This window comes from Molossus molossus, unplaced genomic scaffold, assembly GCF_014108415.1.
Source record: "Molossus molossus isolate mMolMol1 unplaced genomic scaffold, mMolMol1.p scaffold_m16_p_11, whole genome shotgun sequence".
NCBI classification, from domain to species: Eukaryota; Metazoa; Chordata; class Mammalia; order Chiroptera; family Molossidae; genus Molossus; species Molossus molossus.
The window spans coordinates 52,468,839-52,492,117 of NW_023425346.1; the positions used below are offsets into that span (position 1 = coordinate 52,468,839).

The window sequence follows — 23,279 nt, forward strand, 5'->3', positions numbered from 1 at the left end:
TCAAAAGCAGAGGCACAGAGTATAAAAGAGAATAAGAAAAAGGCAGTCTTGGAACAGTTAGATATTTCCCAATCCGCACCCCCCAACTTTGGAAAAGGGAAGCTATCACGAGCAAAAAGTGATAAAGAGTAGGTTGACAGAATCATTAAGAAAGTAGATTTCAGTTATATATGAATATTCTGAGAAATCTTGTGATTTTTATATGAACAACATATAGCAGGTCCTCAAATAACACCATTTTCTTATAACATTGATGAAATGACACAGAAACTTAACTCTTGTTTATATCAATTAGCCTGTGGGAAAATTAGTATCATTATATGTCATTTGGCTTAAGGTTGAATAACCTATGGACATTGAGTGAGGATTTACTGTTTACGATATGCTAATTCTGTGTGATGTCTGCCATTGCAACCACCTATTGTTTCCCTCATTATAATGTCTCAGCAGGATTGAGAGGGCAGGTGTTGTGGATTGTTATGTTTTGGGAGTGCAATGGGTACAAAGAACATATGAACCAGGCACCAAACTTTTCACTAAATAATTAGTGACTGAACTGTCTGAAAGACATGCCAGATAGCATGAGGCTTAAAAGAGGAACACTGTTTATACCTACATGGAATGAGTAGACGGGAGTGTGGAGGATGTTACTCTACCTCCTGACCTTGAGGTAAGTGTGCCCTCACTTATAAGGGAAGCAGCATCCTTAGTGGTGAGCCAGGTCTCAGGTAAAGTAAAGGGGGGATGTATAGTGGATCAGTTAAAGATGTAAGGTTGTTGGTTAATCATGGAATGGGAATTCCACCAGCTGCAGTGGAAAATGGTGGAAAGGAAGGGAACTGTGGGGTGTTGGATTGGGTGAGAGAACTGATAGCACAGCAGAGATGACCCAGAAGGTGACCAAGGACACCAAAGGTTTGCCTGTTTTAAAAGTACCAACAGTCCCCAAAAGATGCAAGAAGCCCCCAGTTCTGTCAGGAGTCAGCTTATCAAGTAGGTTTATGTTTAAGTAACCCTTTAATAACAAACTATAGAGATGATCCTAAAAGTACTCTAGTCAGTTCCTCTAAGACTTCCAAAAAGAGGAACTATAACTAGCAGGAACATTGTTGTCTAAAACATAAATGGAAATATTAACATTCATTTTTGATACAACCTGGAATTCTGATTTTCTTCCAAATATTCATTTTATTTGTATTTTAGCTACTAAATTAATATGTGCATTAAAAAATCATTACCTGATTTTCAAAAATTTATGAAATGGTTTAGATTATATACATGAGTGAGTCTATATTTAAGAACTTAATTATTTATTACTTTTTTCTAGAAAGGGTGCTTTACTGAAGAATTTCAAATGTTCAATGAAAACACAGTAAGAGCTTTATTGAAACTTCCAAAGTTTTGTGCCTACACTTAACATTTCATATAACTTTACTTTGATATTGTTTGTAGCCTCTAATGTTGTTTTTATTCTTTTGTTACCCTACTAGACACTGTTTGAATTAATGGCAATATATTGAATAGAAAGTGCCATATTTACTCACAAAATATTTATCTCCACCTTTTATAAATGCTCTGTCTTACTGCTACATGGTGAACAAGACAATTAGAAATCACTGGGTAAGAGAGTAAAATGCCTCTCGCTGCTGCTTTGACTGTATAGCCTCAGAATCCTCCCTTGCTGAGGAAATAGTATTTTTCTAATGAGGAGTTCCTGAAGAGTTGTTTACAGTTCTTACTTGAATTTCTCTTTAAATACTTAAAAATTATTATCTGATTAATTGATCTTTTATTCAGAGAGGCTTCTGCTACCAATAGACAAAACAGGCACAAGGAACATAAAAAATAGAATGATGGACACGTGAGGTCATAACCTCTGACCCCCTTCTTCATCTCACATACAAGTGAGCTGGGTTCAGAGTCTAAATCAAAATTATTACCTGAAAATGGAAATGGAGGTGGGAGAAGTGTGAGTAAACACTTAAAAATATATATACAAATATATGAATATATACTCATATGTATGTGTCTCAGAATAATCCTATTAACAATTTTAAATTGATATTCTCCACATTTTAGTCATATAACATTCCTTAGCTTTAATATAAAAGTTTTAAAAAAATTTTTTTTTTTTTGGTAGATCAGGAGATTTATGCTTTGGTTTTCTAACTTACAGATTTGTGAAGTAAAAATATTACTTTATTAAAAAATATCTTTCTGATCAAACAATAAAATAAATTTGCCACGTTTAGTTTATCTGCAGGGTGGAGGTGGAATTTATGTTCTCCTATGGAAACTTTGGTTATGGATTTTCGCATCAGGTTAGTTCCCTTTTTAAAAATTATTTTACTGCAGCTCTTCAGTCACATCACCCCCTCCTGAGCCACAGTCCTTTCCAGTTTGATAATTCATGTTTTTAAAAGAATGCTGTTTTTCTCCAGCCTAAAGAAAAATGAAATTTTGTCATTATTTGCTTATCTCTTTTAAAATAATGACCTTTTATTCAAAATATCTTTATTATAAAACTTGCTTTTGTGTATGTACATATACTTATGTAATTGAAAACAAAATTAAGTATTCAAGAAGTAAGTGTGGATTTTCATATCTAAAAATACTTATTAAAAATGGAGTCATTGTCTGGCCACTGTGGCTCAGTGGTTGAGCATCAACCCATACACCAAGAGGTCGCCGGTTCAATCCCTGGTCAGGACACATGCCCAGGTTGTGGGCCTGATCCCCAGTGGGAGGTGGTCATCATTGTTCTCTCTCATTGATGTTTCTATCTCTCTCTCTCCCTCTCACTTCCTCTCTCTCTAAAATCAGTGAAGGAAAAAAAAAAATGGAGTCGTTGATGTTCAGATAACATTTGTATTCTGATCACATACGTTCTTTTCCCCCATGGTTATTTCAGTATCTGGTGTTATTTGTATCTTCTTTGATTCATCAAGAAAAATCATACGCCCAAAGAAGATATCTTCCTACCTTTGGCCTGCCCCTTTAAATTCACTACATATATCCAAGTTTTACGTTAACCTATGTCCTTTCATTTTGTCTATAGGTTAGATTCCTAGAGTGGAAATTATTGTCCAAAAACAATAAACTTTTTAAGGAATTACTCTAGAAAAGTTGTAGCAACATATATTTTTATCAGATGTTTGAAAGAATTCTTGATATCCCTTGGCATTATCACAGCTTTGGGACATTTATAAATCTAGTCCTATTAGTGTTACCATTATATAGGGGAAATAACCCCTATACTTTGCACATAATCTTATATTTTTTTTTAGTTTTTGCTCTTTTTATAGTCTTGGTTGTTTTTAAAATTATGAATTGAAAGTGGTTTAAGTCTTATTAAAAAGTCTGCCACTATGTTAACTGAGAAATCACTGTAAAATGTATTTTTAAATATTTGTCTACAGTAGATAATGATTTTTAATGCACTTTGAGTCAGAAGTAATATTGAAATGAAAGCCAGGAGGCACAAATGTTTTTTTCTTTTTTACTTTCTCTGCTTTGGTATTTTTTCCTCCTGCCTATTATCTTTCCTTTCTTATCATGAATTAGGTGTTATAGGAGCCACTAATTGTTTAGTCTTTTTTGTAACAGTCATGGTTTATGGGCATCAACTTCAGAGGTAAGTTTTGTGTTTGAGTATAACATGTAACAATCCCATTCTTAGGGAGACACATTCTTTCCAAATAAAACTGGGTAGGTATTGTTTTATGTAGGTGGACTCTACTAAAAATAAGGAAAAAATGTATTATATGGAAAAGAGTGGAAAATATAATAAAAGTTCAAATTGATTTTCTGTCTATGAACTTTTCATAGTCCCCTGCTCACCTGTCATGACAATGTCCAAAAGAGTACTGCATTGGGGGCAAAAAGCTATATTTAAATTCTGACTCTCATGCCTATTGGGTAACAGAACAAATTACCGATCTTCAGTATTATCTGTAAAATAGACATAGTTATGTACCTCATAGGATTATTGAGAAGATTAAATAATATTAAAGATATAAAATTTTTGGCAGATATTTAGTGCTCAATAAATGTTAGTTGTTTCTTCCTCTTTTAGTTCTTTTTCTCGGTATATGTACTGCTTAACGCCTGTTTCATAGTCCTGGAGCATAGTAGACTTAGGGTGGACTGTAACTGCCCATAACAGTGTTAAAATATATTTACCATTTTCTTCAGTTAAAACCTCTTCAGAAAATTGTTGAGCCATCCATGTTTATGAATATTGCTCCACCTCCAGAAAGGACAGACCCTGTGACGTAAGTGCTTGAAGTCTTATTAAGACTGTCATATCAGCCCTGGCCGGTTTGGCTCAGCGGTTAGAGCATTGGCCTGCGGTCCAGAGAGACCCGGGTTCGGTTCCCGCTAAGGGCACGTACCTCGGTTGCAGTTTGTCCCTGGCCCTGGTTGGTCGTGCGGGTGGCAGCCACTCGATGTGTCCCTTTCATGTCGATGTTTCTCTCTCTCTCTCTCTTCCGCTCCCTCCCTCCCACTCTATCTGTACAAAAAATGGAAAAATGTCCTCGGGTGAGGATAAAAAAATAAAATAAAAAAAAAAAGACTGTCATATCATGTGGCTTTTCAAACACTTAATCCATTCCATGGAGCATTTTGGTTGTGTTAGGACAGGGCCAGAATGGGTTAGACTCCAAGGTAAAGAGAGCAGTGAATTGTTTTGCTTAAAAAGGAGGGAGAGATTTTGAGATTCTGGGTATAGCCCTAAAGAGAGCTGGTAAGGAGGTCTGGAAGATAAGAAAAATAAAGGAGGAGGGTGACAGCTTCATGGCTGAAGGAAGGAATAAAGGGGCAGCCTGATGTGGAAAGTTGGCCGGTGAGATAATTCCTTTTGTAGAAAGAAGTGAGGGACTTTTGGGATCAAGGTGTCGAATAGGTTTTAATTTTCTGCTGTGCAGTACAGTAGTGTTTACCCAACTTCCACACATTCCAATTGTTACTTCCAAATCCAGCCAAGTTTGTCTATGGTAAAAAAAATATCATTAATAAACCAAAAGTAACTTAAAATACAATGTCAACCAGTCTTGACATTTCAACAGTAAAAGTAGATCACAGGAAAATAAACACCTGAGAGAGACATTTTAATCTATAGTGCTCTCTAAGAATAAAAAATGGAAATATCTGAAATGGAATTAGGAAATTAGGTATAAGATAGGAAATTATATTCCGAAGTGTTTATTGTCCTATAGTCTCACCAACACTGGAAATTATTATTAAAAATACATTTTGTTCATTTGATACTGGTGACTTGTTGAATTAGTAAAGTGGAATGTTTTTCTTATGTTTACTGATTGTTATTTCCTTATCCATTCATTCACTGATTCAATGAACTTTTACTGAAAGTCTCCTATACCCCCAAGGCACTGCAGATACAAAGATACACGAGGTCTGGTCCCTGCCCTCAAGCAGATCATGGTTTAACACAAAGGTAACATATAAAAACAATTATTATGGTACAGATGGGATAAGAGCTCCCCTAGAGATAAACAAAGACCTATGGGACATAACCAAGGAACTCTTCATATTTCTTAGGAGGGAAAGTATTCTCAAGAAAGGATCTACAAAAGAAAGAGTGTTTTTGAAGTAAGACTTGAAAAATGAGCAGTAGTGCATCCTATTGATTTTGCAAGGTTGAGAAGACACATCTCCCAAACAGGGATCTTATGTAAAAGTGGGAGCCTTAAGAGGCTGTATATTTGAGAACAGTGAGTAGTTAGTTGTGATTGGCTAAGAGCATAGGAGTGAGGATGGGAGCAATGGAAGATGAGCTAGAGCAGTCAGCAGGGGCAAGATACAGTGATTAAGAGTTTAGGTTCTAGATCCAGACTGCATGGGCTTATATCTTGGCTTTGCCATGTACTACCTATGTGACCTTGGGCAAGTTACTTAAGCTCTTTGTGATTTATCTATTGATTAACTACCCAATTGAGTTATTGTGATGATTAAATAACTTATGCATAAAGCACTTGGGACATGGTAGCAAGTAGTAAAATGCTTAGTTGTTAACTAGTTATTAAAGTAATAAATATTTTATTATCATTATTGTAGGTTTATGTTCAAATGTGAGCAAATTTTATTGTTTTGAATTCTCAGGAGTGTGTCAGGGCAAAATGAAGGCACTGGAAAATATAGTGCATCTTTTTGGAGTATTACTTTACTCAAAGATATTTGAGAAGGAAAATGTTATAATAAAATTAACATTTACAAATTATGAAGTAGAATTTCTTAAATTACATAAAATTTTAAGATAAAGTGTTTCCAAGGAATGGTATGCTTGTGTCTGATTACATTAAGTTACACCTCCAGAAAGCTTCACTGTCCTTTACCCACAGGAGTTCTTCATTGAACAAGTTTGGAGATGCTGCAGGAGATGTAGAGCCACTATAGAATTTTAAGTGGGGAAAATGTCATGATCAACTTACCTTTTATAACAGTTATATCAATAGGATTGAATATGGATGGAAAGGGTTTAGGATTGGAGGTCAATGATTGGAGGAAGCTGTTATTGTTTAATCTACGTGAAAGATAATGACAATCTAAACTAAGGCAATGTCTTAGTGGTATGACAGTTAATTATATGTGTCAATTTGACTGGGCCCATGTGGTACCCAGATATTTGATCAAACATTCTGGGTGTGTCTGTGAGAGTGTTTTTGGAGGAGATTAACATTTAAATCAGTAGACTGAGTAAAACAGTGTCTTCCCTAATACTGGTGGGTTTCATCCAGTCAGCTGAAGACCTGAATAGAACAAAAACTCTGACCCTTCCCTGAGTAAGAGAGAATTCCTTTTGCCTGATGGCCTTTGAACTGGAACATGGGGATTTTCTGCCTTCTGATGCAAATGGAAACATCTACCAGTCCTGGATCTCGAGCCTGCAGAACTTAGGACTGGAACTACACATTTAGTCTCCCCTGAGTCTCCAGCTTGCTAACTCATCCTGCAGATCTTGTGACTTGTTAGCCTCTACAACTGAATTAGTCCTCTAATTACTTCCCTAATTCCAAAACACATAGTTGGAATAGACATACTCAGCAGTTGGTGAATTCATACATTAGTTCCCTGACCTGTGGAATGAGGGATATTATGGTGGGAAAAGCCAAGTTGAAATCACTAGAGCTACCTTTACCCAGGAAAATAGTAAACCAGAAGTAATACCACATTCCTGAAGTACTCTCCTGGCACCATACATAGCTCTAAACTTACTGAGAAGACATTTGCTTGTCAGGGTGGGAAATAAGTTGGACAAATTCAGGTGTCTTCTACCACAGTGACATTTTAGGAATCCAGTGGTATGGGGCTTGTCAAAGTATTCCTGCTAAGGTGAAGGTAAGTTGCATCTGGCTCCTCCTAAACCAAAGAAAGAGGCATAACATCTAGTGGGCCTCGGGATTTTGGAGGCAACATATTTCTCATTTGGGTGTGTTACTCTGGCGCATTTACTGAGTGATCTTAAAATATACTGCAGATACCTTTATTTTCATCCCTGTCTTATCTCCTTAGCATTTAACATAAGATATATTTACTTGCCCTGGCTGGTTTGGCTCAGCGGTTAGAGCGTCGGCCTGCGGTCCTGAGAGACCCAGGTTCGGTTCCCGCTAAGGGCATGTACCTCGGTTGCAGTTTGTCCCCGGCCCTGGTTGGTTGTGTGGGTGGCAGCCACTCGATGTGTCCCTTTCCCATCGATGTTTCTCTCTCTCTCTCTCTCTGTTCCTCTCTCTCCCTCCCACTCTACCTGAACAAAAAATGGAAAAATGTCCTCGGGTGAGGATAAAAAAACACACACACACACACACACAAAAAGATATATTTACTTTATAGCATAATACTTACGTATTGCTAACCTTGTATCATAGTTAAGTTTCAGAATATCACGGAGAAGGGCAAAACACCAAAGGACTTTGCGCCTCCTCTTCTGGGGAAGGGGCTAGTGAGTTTTTGTTTGTGTGCAAAATAATTGTAGCATTTTAGGAGGAATTGTGACCTTGTTATTGTTTTCATTTGGGGATTAAATATGTTTTAAGGAGATGTTTATGGGTGCCAAGTTGACAAAAGATGGACTTGTGATAGTTTTATGTGTCAATTAGATAGAGATTTGGGTCTAGAGACGGGGAGAGAGGTCTAGACTCAAACACTTTATACTTCTCTTTGGAACTTTGGGTCCTTCTCTCCTTTCTCATTTCTGCTGTCCATGATTGTCGTAGTAAGAGTACTCAAGAGAGCACTTCTCTCAGGATTTCTGACGCTTGTTTTCTTTCCTAGTTCTATCCTCTTATAGCCAAGGTTGATAGGTGAGCTTACAGCATAAAAAAGAGAATGGTTAAACAGTGATAGCTACCACTGACTGGTTTTAGAAGCATACTGTATAATTTCAATATTTAACTTTATTACCATTTTGCAGAAATATTATTATACCACAGTCAATAGAATATCCAGCATTCTTATCCCCAGACCTGAATGTTACTGTTGGGATGCCAACTTCAGCACCCCAATCCAGCCAGCCCCAAGTAGTGCGACTTGAAAAACTTCAGCAACGACCTCGGGAAAGGTAAAAAAAAAAAATTTTTTTAAATCTTATTTATGTGTTATTTGTATATTAATTTTTTCCTTTGAGACATGGGCTTGCTATTAGTACAGAAACCACTGTGGTTATATTTCATGGGTTCAGAGGTTATTCCTGAGTTTTGATTAGCACATTTAAGTGTTTGTTTTAAAAGTTAGTGCTATGGCAAGAAAAGAGGTGAGAACTCATTTATAAGGTATTGTCAACAAAATAAAGAGGTAAACTGAGGCAAGTTCAAAATTGTCAAAAAGATGAATTTATTCAGGAATAACAGAGGAATTGCAATGTAGGACATGCACATTGTAGCAAGCTATGAGTGAGTCCATGGAGAGTATTATGCTGAGCGAAATAAGCCAGTCAGAGAAAGACAAGTAACACGTGAATGCACAGCTAGGTGCTCCTACGTTGGGTGCATAAGTATTTATAAATGTTATATTCTCTTGTTGGATTGACATCTTTATCATTATATAATGACCTTCCTTATCTCTTATAATAGTTTTGGCTTAAAGTCTGTTTTGTCTTACAAGTATAGCTATCTCTACTTTCTTTTGGTTTCCATTTATATGGAATATCTTTTTCCATAGCTTTGTTTTCAGTCTGTTTGTGTCCTTAAAGCTGAAGTATATATATTGTAGGCAGCATATATTTGAGTCTTTTTAAAAATTTTTATTCCATTCATCCATTCTGTCTTTTGATTGGAAGATTTAGTTCATTTACATTTAAAGTAATTACTGATAAGTATGGACATACTATTGCCACTGTTAATTTTTTTCTGGCTACTGTATATTTGTTTCTTCTTTTTTTGCTCCCTTTGTGATTTAATTATTTTCTGTAGTGATATGTTTCGATTCCTTTCTCTTTATGTTTTGTGTATCTACTACATGTTTTTCTTTGTGATTACCATGAAACTTACTTAAAACATCTTATAACAGTCTATTTTGAGCTGATAACAACTTAACTTTGAATGCATATTAAAGCTTTACATTTTACTCTCTCCTCACCATTTTATGTTTTTGAAATCACAATTTGCATCTTATTACCTTGTGCATACATTAGCAAATTATTATAGTTGTAGTTTTAATATTTTTGCATTTTTAACCTTCATACTATAGTTATAAATGATTCATCCACCATTGTTACAACATTAGAATATGCTGAATTTAACTATATATTTATCTTTGCCAGTAAGGTTTATGCTTTCATATGTTTTTATGTTACTAATTGGCATCTTTTTATTTCAGCTTGAAGAAGTCCCTCTAACATTTCTTGCAAAACTAGTCTAGTATGATAAACTCTTTCACCTTTTGTTTATTTGGAAAACTCTTTATCTTTCCTTCAATTTTGAAGGACACCTTTGCCAGGTAGAGATTTTTGTTTTTTTGTTTTTGTTTTTGGTTGACAGTTATTTTTCTTTCAGCACTTGAATATATCACATTACTTTCTTCTGACCTGCATAGTTTCTGCTGAAAAATCTGCTTATAATGTTGTGGTTTTCTTGTATGTAACAAGTTGCTTTTCTCTTTCTGCTTTTAAGATTCTCTCCTTGACTTTCTATTTTGACAATTTAATATAATGTGTTTCAGTGTGGCTCTTTTGGATTAATTTTATTCTGGGCTTCCTGGATCTGGGTATCTGTTTCTTTTTCCAAATTATGGAAGTTTTCAGCTATTATTTCTTTGAATGAGCTTTCCATTCTTTTCTCTTTTTCTAGTTCCCCTAAATTGCATATATCAGTCAGCTTGACGGTGTCCATAAGTTCGTTAAGCTATCTTTACTCTTTCTTTTGTCTCTTTGCTCCTCTGAATTCCAGTGCTCTATCTTTGCATTCACTGATCCTTTCTTCTGTATCATCTAGTCTGTTCTTGAACCCCTCTATTAAATTTTTCAGTACAGTTAATGAATTCTTCAGCTCTGTGGTTTTGTTTAGTACTTTCCTATATTTTTATCTCTTTTTGAAATTCTCACTTTGTTCATACATTTTTCTTCTCACTTCAGTGAGCATCTTTATGACCATTATTTTGAACTGTTTATCAAGTAAATTACTTATTTAGTTGATAAATTAAGGTCTGTTTCTAGAGTTTTATCTTGTTGTTTTGTTTGGAACTTATTCTTCTCTTTTGTTATTTTCCTTGACTACTCTGTGTTGGTTCTGAGCATTAGATAAAACAGCCACCTCTACTTGTATTGATAAAGCTGATTTCATGTAGGAAAGAAACCTTTACAATCAGCTCAGCCCAAGATCTTGCTTATTTCTTAAACTTTTGTGGTTTTCCAAGACACCTTCTTTGTTTTTAGTTGCTCCCAGTAGTTGAAGGTGTGTCAAGATCTGTCAGTATTCCAATGGGGAGGATCTTAGTCAGCACCTAGATTCAGGCTGATTGGAAGCCGGACAGACACGCAGGCAGCTACTGGGAAAGTATGCAGTTAGCGATCTTCCAGAGAGATGGGCTTTTTATGGCTTCTTCCTCTGTGCTTGGCCTGGATGTATACCTACAGGGCTGGGGATGTACCTGCACCCATTAAGAAATGCTTCTTTGTATGCTATAGTCCTTTGAGACTGGTGAATGCAAGCCCCATTGGTTATGACAGCCTGGGAACCCAGGGGCCTGTTAACTGGCAGCCATAAAATCTGGCACCAGATGTATGTACAAGATCTTTCCAGGGATCAAGCTAGAGGGGTAAGGCAGAGATGGTATCTGCTGGCTTCCTTGGTTTCTGGGGAGTATTGCAGTCAGCTCCTAGTTGCATGCTGATCAGAAGTTTGAACCCCTGAGCAGAGAGCCATGGTGAGTTTAAGAACTGTTTTGCTGTAGTCTTGTGGGTCTCATGGTCCCAAACCTGTTAGCTTTCAAGCTAGGTATTTTGGGAGCCTTTCTCTCAGATGGGAGTCTTAAAGTTAAACACTAGATGTGGGGGTCTGTTCTGGGCATTGGGAGTTCCTTTCTGATTGTGTGATGCTGTTCCAGGAGTGTGGTTTATGGTGAGAGTGTGTCTCAACTATTTCTACCCATTTTGATGTGGGTATTTTCTCTTTTGCTCAATGTATAGGAGTTGCTCAGTTAATTTCTGGATTTCTTTCAGGGAATTGCTCTTTGTATAGCTGTAGGTTTGGTGTATCCATGGGAGGAGCCTTCTCACTATCTTGAACTGGAACCCACAAATTTCTTTAATATTTTGGCTTAACAGAACCCAACTGGATTCTTAGAACTGTTTCTGCATTCAAACTGAATGTCTCCCCAAGCTCCACCTGCAGAACCTTGACTTGTCTGGCTCACAATGACAGCAGGGGTTTCCACTCTGCTTTCTCTTGAGTAGCAGTACCACTTGACCCCCTCATCCAGCAGAGTCAGTTCCAGTGAATCATCATCCCCCTTTGCTCACTGACTCATATGTATCTTTCTGGTATCCTTTCATAATCTTGGGATGTTATTCTTCCTACTCTCTTTCTTCTTATAACTACTTTGGAATTTGGCCCTGATAGTTTTCTGTTACTCAATTTTATATTAAATTAATGTTCCTGATTTTTGTAGGAGACTTGGTTTAGAAAGCTTTCTTAGCTTCACAGAGCTCTCACTTCTGATGTTTTCATTTGGTGTTTAAAAAATACAGTGACTTGCCTGGCTGATGTGCCTCAGTGGACTGAGTATCATCCCATGGACTGAGAGGTCCGGGTTCGATTCCTGGTCAGGGCACATGCCCAGATTTCAGGCTCGATCCCTGGTAGGGGGCATGCAGAAGGTAGCTGATTGATGTTTCTCTCTGCATTGATATTTCTATCTCTCCCTCCCTCTCTCTCTAAAAGAATCAATCAATATATATATTTTTAAAAATACAATAACTTGATTTCTAAGAAATTTTCTAAGGCCCTGTACTGGAGTAGAGACCTGGCTGGTCAGCTTTGAGCGTTCACAGTGGTTAAACTACATCAGTCCTTTTAGTTCCTACCATGATTCCTTTGCATTCTCCAGTTTTGTAATGAACAAGCCCCTCCCAGTGTCAATTGCTATTCTTAAATTGGCCAGTTGTGCTGTATTGTGACTACATGTTGGCTATTTGGGGTTCTCTTATTATCAAGTTATAATATTCTTTTTATATCGGTTGTTTTCTTCCATATACACACTGATACCATGAAGGTCTTATATAAATGCTTGGGGGCTCACTGGAATAACTTTCACGTGATTTTGTTGTAAGTGTTGCCTGTAAGTTTTTGGTTTTGCTACCTAGATATTCTGAATATTTTTATGTAGATGTTTGGGAGGATTCAAAACTATGCTACCTCTGCTGCTATTATCTTCTTAGAATTTCCCTCTTTTGCTAAATTTTCATATTTATAAAAATGTATCTGGCCCTGGCCGGTTTGGATCAGTGGTTACAGCATCAGCCTGCAGACTGAAGGGTCTTGGGTTCTATTACTGATCAAGGGCATGTACCTGGGTTGCAGGTTTGAAACCCAGCCCTGGTTGGGGTCATGCAAGAGGCAACCAATTGATGTGTCTCTCTCACATCTGATGCTTCTCTCCCCTCCCCTTCTCTCTCACTCTATCTGAAAATCAATGGAAAAATATCCTCACGTGAGGATTAACAACAACAACAGTTTATCTATAAGGATAATTAATTTAAACAATCATAACATCTACAAATTACAATTTTGTTTCATTATTCCTAATCCTTACTCTTTAATTTTGTTTTGTTTCACTATGCTAGCTAGAAGCTCTGGTCTGTCTGATATAAATAGCAAGGGTGGATATCTTTGTTTTGTTTATGACCTTTAAAGACAATGCTTCTAGCATTTAACAGTCAAGAGCATTATTTATATGTGTTTTTGATAGATACCCTATACCAGCTTAAGTAAAGTCTTTCATTCTTTTCTAGTTTTCTAAGAGGTGTGTTTTTTTTTTAAATTATGAATGGGTGTTAGATTATTTCAAATGCTTTTAATCAGTTAAACTGTATTTAAATTATATTTTCTAATGTTAATGTCAAAATACCCTTGTATTCTTGGAATAAACCCAATTTGTTCATGGTATATTATCTTTATGACACTTGATTTTTTGTACAAAAATTATATGTTACTTAAAAGATTTGCATCTACACTCATCAATGAGATTAAACTAATTTTCCTTTTTTGTCATGTCCTTGTTAGGGTTTATTTTAAAGGTCATAGTATCCCCATAAAATGAATTGGGAAACATTCCCGCTCTTCCTTTTAATTCTTATATCTTTAGTTTTTAAAGCCTTTGGATTAGAAGCTTATTTCTTGAATCAGAAGCTAAATTCCTAATTTTTCATTTGTTTTTCTGTAAAAGATATATGTATATTGGATAATTTATAAAATATGTGTGTATAACTTAAATAAAAATAAGCCTAGATACTTAGGTTTGGCTCAGCGGTTAGAGCCTTGGCCTGAGGCCCAGAGAGACCGGGGTTCGGTTCCCGCTAAGGGCACGTACCTCGGTTGCAGTTTGTCTCCGGCCCTGGTTGGTCGTGCGGGTGGCAGCCACTCGATGTGTCCCTTTCACATTGATGTTTCTCTCTCTCTCTCTCTCTTCCTCTCTCTCCCTCCCACTCTATCTGAACAAGAAATGGAAAAAAAAAATGTCCTCGGATGAAGAGAAAAAAAATAATAATAATTTAGGTTAAGAACTACAACATCCCCAATATCAGAAATGTGTTTTGTGTGCCCTTACAAGATTACATTTCTCTCTCCAACCCTCCCCAGGTAGCTATCACCCTGTTTTTTGTTGTAATCATTCCTCTTCCTTTACTATATTCTAAAACAATAAATTGTTGGTTTGCCTCTTTTAGAACTTTTAAAAGTGGATCATACTGTATGTATTCTTTTGTGAATCTGCCATATGTATTATTCTTACATTTTATTTATTTTCAATATTTTTTTTATTGATTTTTAGAGAGAAAGGAAGAGAGGGAGAGAGAGAGAGAGAGAAACATCAATATGAGAGAGAGGTTTCGATCATTTGCCTCCTGCACACATCTCTACTGGGGATCAAGCCTGAAACCTGGGCATGGGCCCTGACTGGGAATCTAACAGGCAACCTTTCTGTGCATGGGACAATGCTTAACCAACTGAGCCACACCAGCCAGGGCCCTTCTTGCTTTTTAAATCTGTAATTCCATGTTTTATTTCATTAGGCTGGAGAAAATGAAAAAAGAATATAGAGATCTGCATACATGGAGAGAAAAAGCTATGTATTTGGAAGGAGTTCTTATGCACAAATTGGAACATAATGAACTTAAGGTAATTAACATAATATGTTCTCCCATAAATAGCTTTTAATACTTTTTATTTTTAAAGATTATGATAATTAAATGTGATAATTAGGTATTGTTTATGTTCTTGATATATAAAATGTTATTTATGGTTCATGCACTCTACTATTTTGATAATGTGACATTCAATAAATATTGATTGATAATTTATAAGGTTTAGTATTTTAACAGCTTTGTTGAGATATAATTTGTATAGCATATAATTCACATATTTAAAGTGTACAATTCAGTGGCCCTTAGTTATAGTCTCAGAGTTATGTGTCCATTTTTACAATCAATTTAGAACATTCTCATTACCCCCCCAAAACCCCACACCCCTTATGCTATACCTTTAAATCCTCATGTCCTCTAGCCCTATTTTCTGTCTCTATAGATTTGCTTTTTTTAGACATTTCATATAAATGAAATCGTACAATATATGGTCCTTTATGATTTGCCTCTTTGATTTAGCATAGTGTTTTCAAGGTTTATCTTTGTGTTAGCATATATCAATGCTTTTATTTCTTATATTTCATTGTGTAGATATACAAAATTTTATTTATCCATTCATCTGCTGATAGGCATTGAGTTGTTTTTACTTTGAAGCTATTATAAATAATGCTGCTGTGAACATTTGTGTGCAGGTTTTCATGTGAGCATATGTGGTTTTTTTTTATCCTCACCTGAGGATATTTTTCCATTTTTTGTACAGATAGAGTGGGAGGGAGAGAGAGGAAGGGAGAGAGAGAGAGAAACATCGACGTGAAGGGACACATCGAGTGGCTGCCACCCGCACAACCAACCAGGGCCGGGGACAAACTGCAACCGAAGTACGCGCCCTTAGCGGGAACTGAACCCGGGTCTCTCAGGACCGCAGGCCGACGCTCTAACCGCTGAGCCAAACCGGCCAGGGCGAGCATATGTTTTTAATTGGGGCTGGGGGGCAGTATATACCTGGAGCGTAATTGCTGGATCACATAGTAATTCCTTGTTTAACTTTTTCAGGAATTGCCAAACTGTTTTCCACAGCAGTTGCATAATTTTACATTCAACCAGCAATATATAAGTGTTCCACATCTTCTCCTACACTTATTTTCTTTCTCTTTCTTTCTTTCTTTCTTTCTTTCTTTCTTTCTTTCTTTCTTTCTTTCTTTCTTTCTTTCTTTCTTTCTTTCTTCCTTCCTTCCTTCCTTCCTTCCTTCCTTCCTTCCTTCCTTCCTTCCTTCCTTCCATCTTTCTTTCTATCTTTCTTTCTTTTCACTCTCTCTCCCCCTCCTTCCCCCCTTTCTTTTTTCTTTTTAAACATAGCCATTGTGGTGGGTTTGAAGTGGTATCTCATTGTGGTTTTGATTTGTATTTCTCTGATGACCAGTGATGTGAGCATGTTTTCATGTGCTTACTGGTCATTTGCATATCTTCTTTGGATAAATGTTTATTCAAATACTTTGCTGATTTTTAAAATTGGGTTATTTGTATTTTTACAAATTGAGTTGTAAATGTTCTTTACATATTTTAGATACTAGAACCTTATCAGATATATAAGTAAGGTTTACTATTTAGAAATGCAGTCTAACTTCTACATTTTCATTTGACAATAAAGAATTCATAGGGATTTCAGTAAATAGAAAGAACATTGAAATGAAATGATAGTTACAACATATTGATATTTCATATTTTTTAATGCCTGCCTATAATTTGACAGAGTTCTGCTGTTGTAGAATAAATTGATTAGCATTACAAAAATTAATTGGTATTTTAGGGAAACTTTGGGGAGGGTTCTTCATTAAAGGTACTATGGTCTTTGGGTTCTTATTGAAAGATCAGTATTTCATTATAGCCAGTAATCACTCTACTTTATAATTCTTCTTGGAATTTTGTAAAGATCAATATCACTTTCCAACTCATAGACCATAATGTATTTTGATAAAAAGGTCATCTGTTTCCTGGAGGTATCCTCTTATAGTTCTCAAAGTTACATTATGTCATTTATCTTGTAATCTTTTTCTCCCGTACATTCATCAATTAAATACCCTAGCAATTCTTAGGTATCCTCTCTCTGGAACTTCAACTCCTATCCAGGATATACCTCTCTTTAAAATAGTGCTGTTTGGTTTGCTTTCTCACAAATCCATATCCTTCTTGTCTTCTGTACATTTAAAAAATATGTGTTAAAAGTTATGAAGGCAGATAAAAATGTTTTAGCTCTTTAAACATTTGTCCAATGTTTCTCTCTCTTTTCCTCCCTCCCTTCCTCCATCGCTTCCTTCCTTCCTCTCTCTCTCTCTCTTTTTTTTTTTTTTTGCCTCTAGGAAAGTAATTCCAATGAGGTACTTGAAAGCCAATTTGAAAAGAAGCCTGAAGATACTGTAACATCAGGTTAAGAAACTAATTTACTTTTTGTATTTATTATTAAGATAATTAAAAACAGGGTAGTTATATCACAGATATAAAATTAGTAATTTGCTTTAAGTGAATTTTATATTTTGATAGGGAATAAATATGCATTCCATTACAGTTTTAGTACATAGTATTTATTTTATAACACTCCAAAGAAAAGATTTAGACTTAATTCAGAGTCATTTTTAATGTTTTTTTCCTCCTTTAAGGACAATAACAATTAAATTTTAACTATAATCTATGAAAAGGTATTTTAAACATTGTGAACTATACACCTCTTTTATGTAGAGGTTTCGTGTGTGTGTGTGTGTGTGTGTGTGTGTGTGTGAGAGAGAGAGAGAGAGAGAGAGAGAGAGAGAAAGGAGGAGGATAAAGAGAGAAACAGGTAATGAAATTAACATTAAATCTGCAAACATACCACAATTATCAGTAAAATATTTAATCAATGGGGAAAAAACTTTATGTAATCTTTAAAAAAAATCTCTGTAAAAAGATTCATTTAGAAAGTAAATTAAAATGGATGCATAATACTGTATCTTTAAAATATTAAATTCTGAAGGCATGGAGTAATGACTTATTGTTATAAGACTTTTGCCACAGGTGACTTTTCTACTTCTTTACCTTGCTCCCTAGTTACATCAGGCATCTTGTCTATTTTCCTAACCTCTGCGGATCAACCAACCTGGCAGAGCTGTTGCTCTTTAGCCCACTCTTCACCTGAAACATTCACGCTTTAGATGTAGGGAAATCACATTTCCCTCTTCAATATCACTGTTGAAAATTGGAAGTTAACCTCTTTCACTCATTGGTGATGGCCATCTTTCCCTTTTTTAACTTATTTATTTTTTCACTTATCCAAAGAGTTTATTTCAAGTCCCATTGGATCATCTAGTGACTTCTTTCCTTTTGGTATCCCTATGGTTTCCTATAGTTACAGCTCACATTTGTTGATCACAGTGTTCTAGGAACTTTACTTGGGTTTTATAAATCAATCCTCACAGCAGTCAGTTGAGGGCACTATTATTATTTATCCACATTTTCTTCCGATGAGAAAACTGAGGATCAAACCAATCAGGGTTACACAGCCTTTAAAAGATGAGGGTTGAGTTTGAGCCTACTCTGTTTGACCCAAGAGCTCAGGCATTTAACCATATTGCTGCTCACATCTTACATACACTTGTATCATTCCTGTAATATATCATTAGCCTATTTTACATAAGAGAAAAAAACCAAGGCTCAGAAAAATGGGATGACCACAATTACACAGCTAACAATGACCATATAAAATTTTTTTTACTAAATTTATACATTTCTTTGTATCTCAATTCTTTATTCTCTGTCTCTCCCTTTCAGGTTTTTCTTTTCTGTTTGCTAAAGATGTATTCTTTGTTTTTCTAGAAAAATTTTACAAGTGCTTTAATCAACCTCTTTTGAATGGTCTTTTTAAAACTGGTTTATTCTGATCTCTCTTTTCAATCCCAACCTTATCACTGATCATCTGGAATTTATTTTATTTCCTCTTGACTTTTAGAAAAATATACTGTATACCTGTTTTTTTGTTTGTTTTTTGGTACGTGCCCCTAGCGGGAACCAAACCCAGGACTCTCTGGTCCGCAGGCCAACGCTCCAACAGCTGAGCCAAACCGGCCAGGGCTACCTGTTTTTTTTTTAAAATATGTTTTTATTGATTATGTTTAAGACAGAGAGAGGAAGGGAGAGAAAGACAGAAATATTCATGTGAGAGAGAAACATCAATAGGCTGCTTCCTGCACACCCCCTACTGAGGATGGAGCCCGCAACCCAGGCAGGTGCCCTGACTGGGAACCAAAATGGGACCTTCCAGTCCATAGAAAGAGGTTCAAGCCAGTGAGCCACACTGGCTGGGCTGTATACCTTTTTTTTTTTTTTTTATCCTCACCCGAGGACATTTTTCCATTTTTTGTTCAGAGTGGGAGGGAGAGAGAGGAAAAGTGAGAGAGAGAGAGAGAGAGAGAGAGAGAGAGAGAGAGAGAAACATCAATGTGAAAGGGACACATCGAGTGGCTGCCACCCGCACGACCAACCAGGGCCAGGGACAAACTGCAACCGAGGTACGTGCCCTTAGCGGGAACCGAACCTGGGTCTCTCTGGACTGCAGGCCAACGCTCTAACCGCTGAGCCAAACCGGCCAGGGCTGTATACCTATTTTATGTCTTAATCAATGGATCTGAAATTTCATCACTTTATATGTTTTCATTTTATCTTTACATTTGTACATTCTCCTCCATCTGCCAAAAGATTCATCTGTTTTTACTAAATAATGTTTGTTTGAATTGTTGCTTTGCTTTAAATTTAAATTGTTTTTTGTTCTGGTGAGAAAAACTATAATAAAAATTTATTAGTGTACATTCATATAAATAATGTTTACTTTATATGTAATAAAATATTCTGTTCATTTAACAGATATGTCTCTTATAAATGAAGAACCTGAATCTATTTCAAATGAGGTAAGGACCTTACCTCTACTAGTCACTGTTTTTTAAGGGATGAAATATTTAAAAATGGAGAAAGCAGTCAAGAAGTTATTCGGGTTATCCTGGTTATTTTTGTTTTGGAAGTATCTTTACAGTTACGTGATTCATTTAAGTAAAATTATACTCTTAAAAGCAAAACTTCAGCATAAAATAGTATCATTTAAAGACACATATGAAGCCCAGCCAGCGTGGCTCCGTTGGTTGAGTGTTATCCCATGCACGTCACTGGTTCGATTCTGTCAGGACACATGCCCAAGTTGCGGGCTAAATCCCTAGAAGGGGGCATTTCTCTCTCCCTTCTCTCTCAAAAATTAATTTAAGCATATTTAAAAATATATATACATATTTATGAAGATAGGGGACAAAAGGTGTTGATGAAGGGAAGGGGGAAGCAAGTAAAAGAAAAAGCATAAAGTTCTGCATAATGATCTTAGAAATGGATGCCACAGACCTAACCACATTCTTTACTCTATGGAATAATAATCTATATTTTATAGTATAAATAAGTAAAAATAGAGTTTACATGATATTATTTACCTTTTATCTAATTTTACAGAAGGTACATTCCATTAAGTATTGAATCCCTATGTAAACCTATAAAAAATAAAAGATTCTTCTATATTACTTGACAAATGGGATTCAATGATTTCTATCCTTGGGTCATTGGCTCCCAAATACCAGTTGAAAAGTTAGTATATACTGTTTTCCTCAGTCCAGAGAGAGAGAGAAAAAAGACAATATAGAGAATTTTTCATACAGCTAAATTTATTTAGCTTAACAGTGTGTCCTTTATTATAAAATACCATTCTTTGTACTATTTTGCTATTAAAAATTTTTTTGTGGTATAGCTGTGATTTTTTGACATGTGCTATTTGCTATTAAAATATTCTATTTTTTTTTTAATCCTCAACCGATGATATTTTTCCATCTATCTTCAGAAAGAGTGGGAAGGAGGGAGAGGGAGAGAGAGAGAGAAACATCAATGTGAGAGAGACACATCGACTGTCTGCCTCCCGCAGGGCCCTGATCAGGGCTGGGGATGAACCACAACCGAGGTACATGCCCTTGACTGGAATCAAACCCTCGACCCATTGGCCCACGGGCCGATACTCTAACTGCTGAGCCAAACTGGCCAGGGCAGAAATATTCTTTATTTTATGATATATTGGTGATAGTATAAAAGTAAAATGTTAGACCCCCTCAATCTTTTTTGAGATGTTTCTGATTTATTATGGAATAGATGAGAACCACTCATTTACAAAATAGTATGATCTTTTTTATGGATAATGGTCCATGGTCTCAGGCAAGTAGAGAATTGCTTAACTCTTTTAATAAGGACTTTAATAATTTACAGATATTGATGGTAACTTGTCATGATAAAAGATAAAGGTAAAAATGATTTTAAGTCCAGTTTTATTAGTTTTAAATATTTTCTAGTCAGTAATGATTAATTGGTAGCTTGTTTCATTGATATATTTTCTAGTTAATGGATAATGGTGATAAGAAAGGCCTGACTCTACCAACTTTGAACCAGATGGATTGCGCTGATTTAAATGCTATTGCTTCTAAAACTGATGAATCAACAAAACGAAGAGATACTCCATTGTTCACTACTCCTAGACGAACATTAGTAGAAGGGAACAAAATACTACCTCTAGAGGAACACCAACCAGAAGCTACAACAGACGGAAAACTGAATAATATACACCTTCAACGGGAAGTAAAATTAAAAGATAAACATTCAAGCATTTTAAATATAGACTCATCTGCATCAGAGGTAACGTTGAAAAATATCCCTAATAGTAAATCCAAGTAGAATACAGAAGAGGAACTTAGACTCATCTCCAACAGAAATTAGGTGGCAAAGTAACAATCTAAACTTAGGTAGAAGGAAGAGCACAAGCTTAATTTTCCTAGATTCAAAGTCAGAAGGTAGCTTTCAAAGCCAAAATCCAAAGAAAGATCTTGAACTTAAGATATCTGCCCTCATATTAGAAGTATAAGACTAGGAAAAACTAATTTAATTCATTTAAAATAACAGATTAAATACAAATAAATTATAAATAAATTCAAATGTCTCCAAGTGGAAGTGTGTCTAAGTAGTAAACATTCCCATCCTATCTATGCTCATCAAGGAGGAAAAAACCCTTAAAGGAAAAGCAAAGTGATTAGAGAAACCAGTAATATAAGCTAGTCTCATGGGTTGGTGTAATATTCAGCTGAAAGTGTAACAACAATTGAAGAACGTAAATCCAAAGGAAATTTTAAAGCCTGCGAAGTTATCTCAGTGGAAATTTGTCAGTGTACGGATGACGCTCCAACCAACTGAGCCACATCGGACAGGGCTTTTCAGTGGAAATTTTTAATAAAACAGTCACATAATAGGAAATAGCATATATTTTCCTTGTTATAAATAATTTTATGGTATAAAATAAGAATGATCTAAACGTAAATTTAAAGGTACACTAGGGTAAAGCCTTTTTCAAAAGGACAGTTTTTATATTTAGGTCTTTACATCTTATTTGAATTACTGTTATAAGTAGCTCATAAAACTGTAAAAATGTGTATTGGTCAGTGGGTAAACAATCTGAATTCTAAGTAAGGCTCTGCCTCTAAATACTTCAAAAATTATGGGCACCTAAATCTCTAGGTCTATTTCTTCATCTGTTCAGTGACAGATTATACTACATCATTTCTAAATTCCCTAACTCAAAAGAATATACTTTCATTAACTATCTCTAGTTGGGGAATTATTCTTAATTACCTAGATCAATAGCCTAACTAATATAACTTTAAAAGAATGACATTCTGGATTTTATTGGATTTTCAAGTAATATAGTCAGTCATTACAGAAATTTATAAAATAGGCCCTGGCCAGTTTGGCTCAGCGGTTAAAGCGTCGGCCTGCGGTACAGAGAGACCCGGGTTCGGTTCCCGCTAAGGGCACATACTTTGGTTGCAGTTTGTCCCCGACCCTGATTGGTCGTGTGGGTGGCAGCCACTCGATGTGTCCCTTCACGTCGATGTTTCTCTCTCTCTCCCTTCCTCTGTCTCCCTCCCATTCTATCTGCACAAAAAATGGAAAAATATCCTTGGGTGAGGATAAAAAACAACAACAACAAAAAAAAAACCCAGAAATTTATAAAATAGAAGTATAAAAGAGAAAATAAAAGTACTTATAATTCTGCCACATTTAACAATTTTATTTCCTTTTAGTCTTTGCTATGCATATTTACATATACCTTTTATTTATTTTTAAAAACTTGAATCAAACTATATATAATTTTATATTGTACTCTTTATATTGTGCTTTTTTGAACTTGATACTATATTAGCATGCTACCTGAATTTTTTTTTATTTTGAAAAATGCAGAATATTCTCAAATATAGATATTAAGTAATTCTTTTAAACACTTTCTATATTGTTGGACATTGGTTTGAAATTAATATCCTTTTACTTAACTATTTATTGGGATCTGTGATTTTAAACTTGTCTGTTCATAGAAATG

General features: G+C 35.6%; 1 protein-coding gene across 1 annotated transcript in view; it reads left to right on the forward strand.

Moving 5' to 3' along the window:
* The window catches only part of C2CD6 (C2 calcium dependent domain containing 6), a 98,035-nt gene that overhangs the window by 14,665 nt on the left and 60,091 nt on the right, over positions 1-23,279 (forward strand). Inside the window, 8 exon segments of the mRNA XM_036253332.1 lie at positions 1,328-1,372; positions 2,253-2,321; positions 4,195-4,274; positions 8,432-8,578; positions 14,744-14,849; positions 17,170-17,236; positions 19,700-19,743; positions 21,254-21,547. Coding sequence (XP_036109225.1) covers positions 1,328-1,372; positions 2,253-2,321; positions 4,195-4,274; positions 8,432-8,578; positions 14,744-14,849; positions 17,170-17,236; positions 19,700-19,743; positions 21,254-21,547 — 852 coding nt within the window.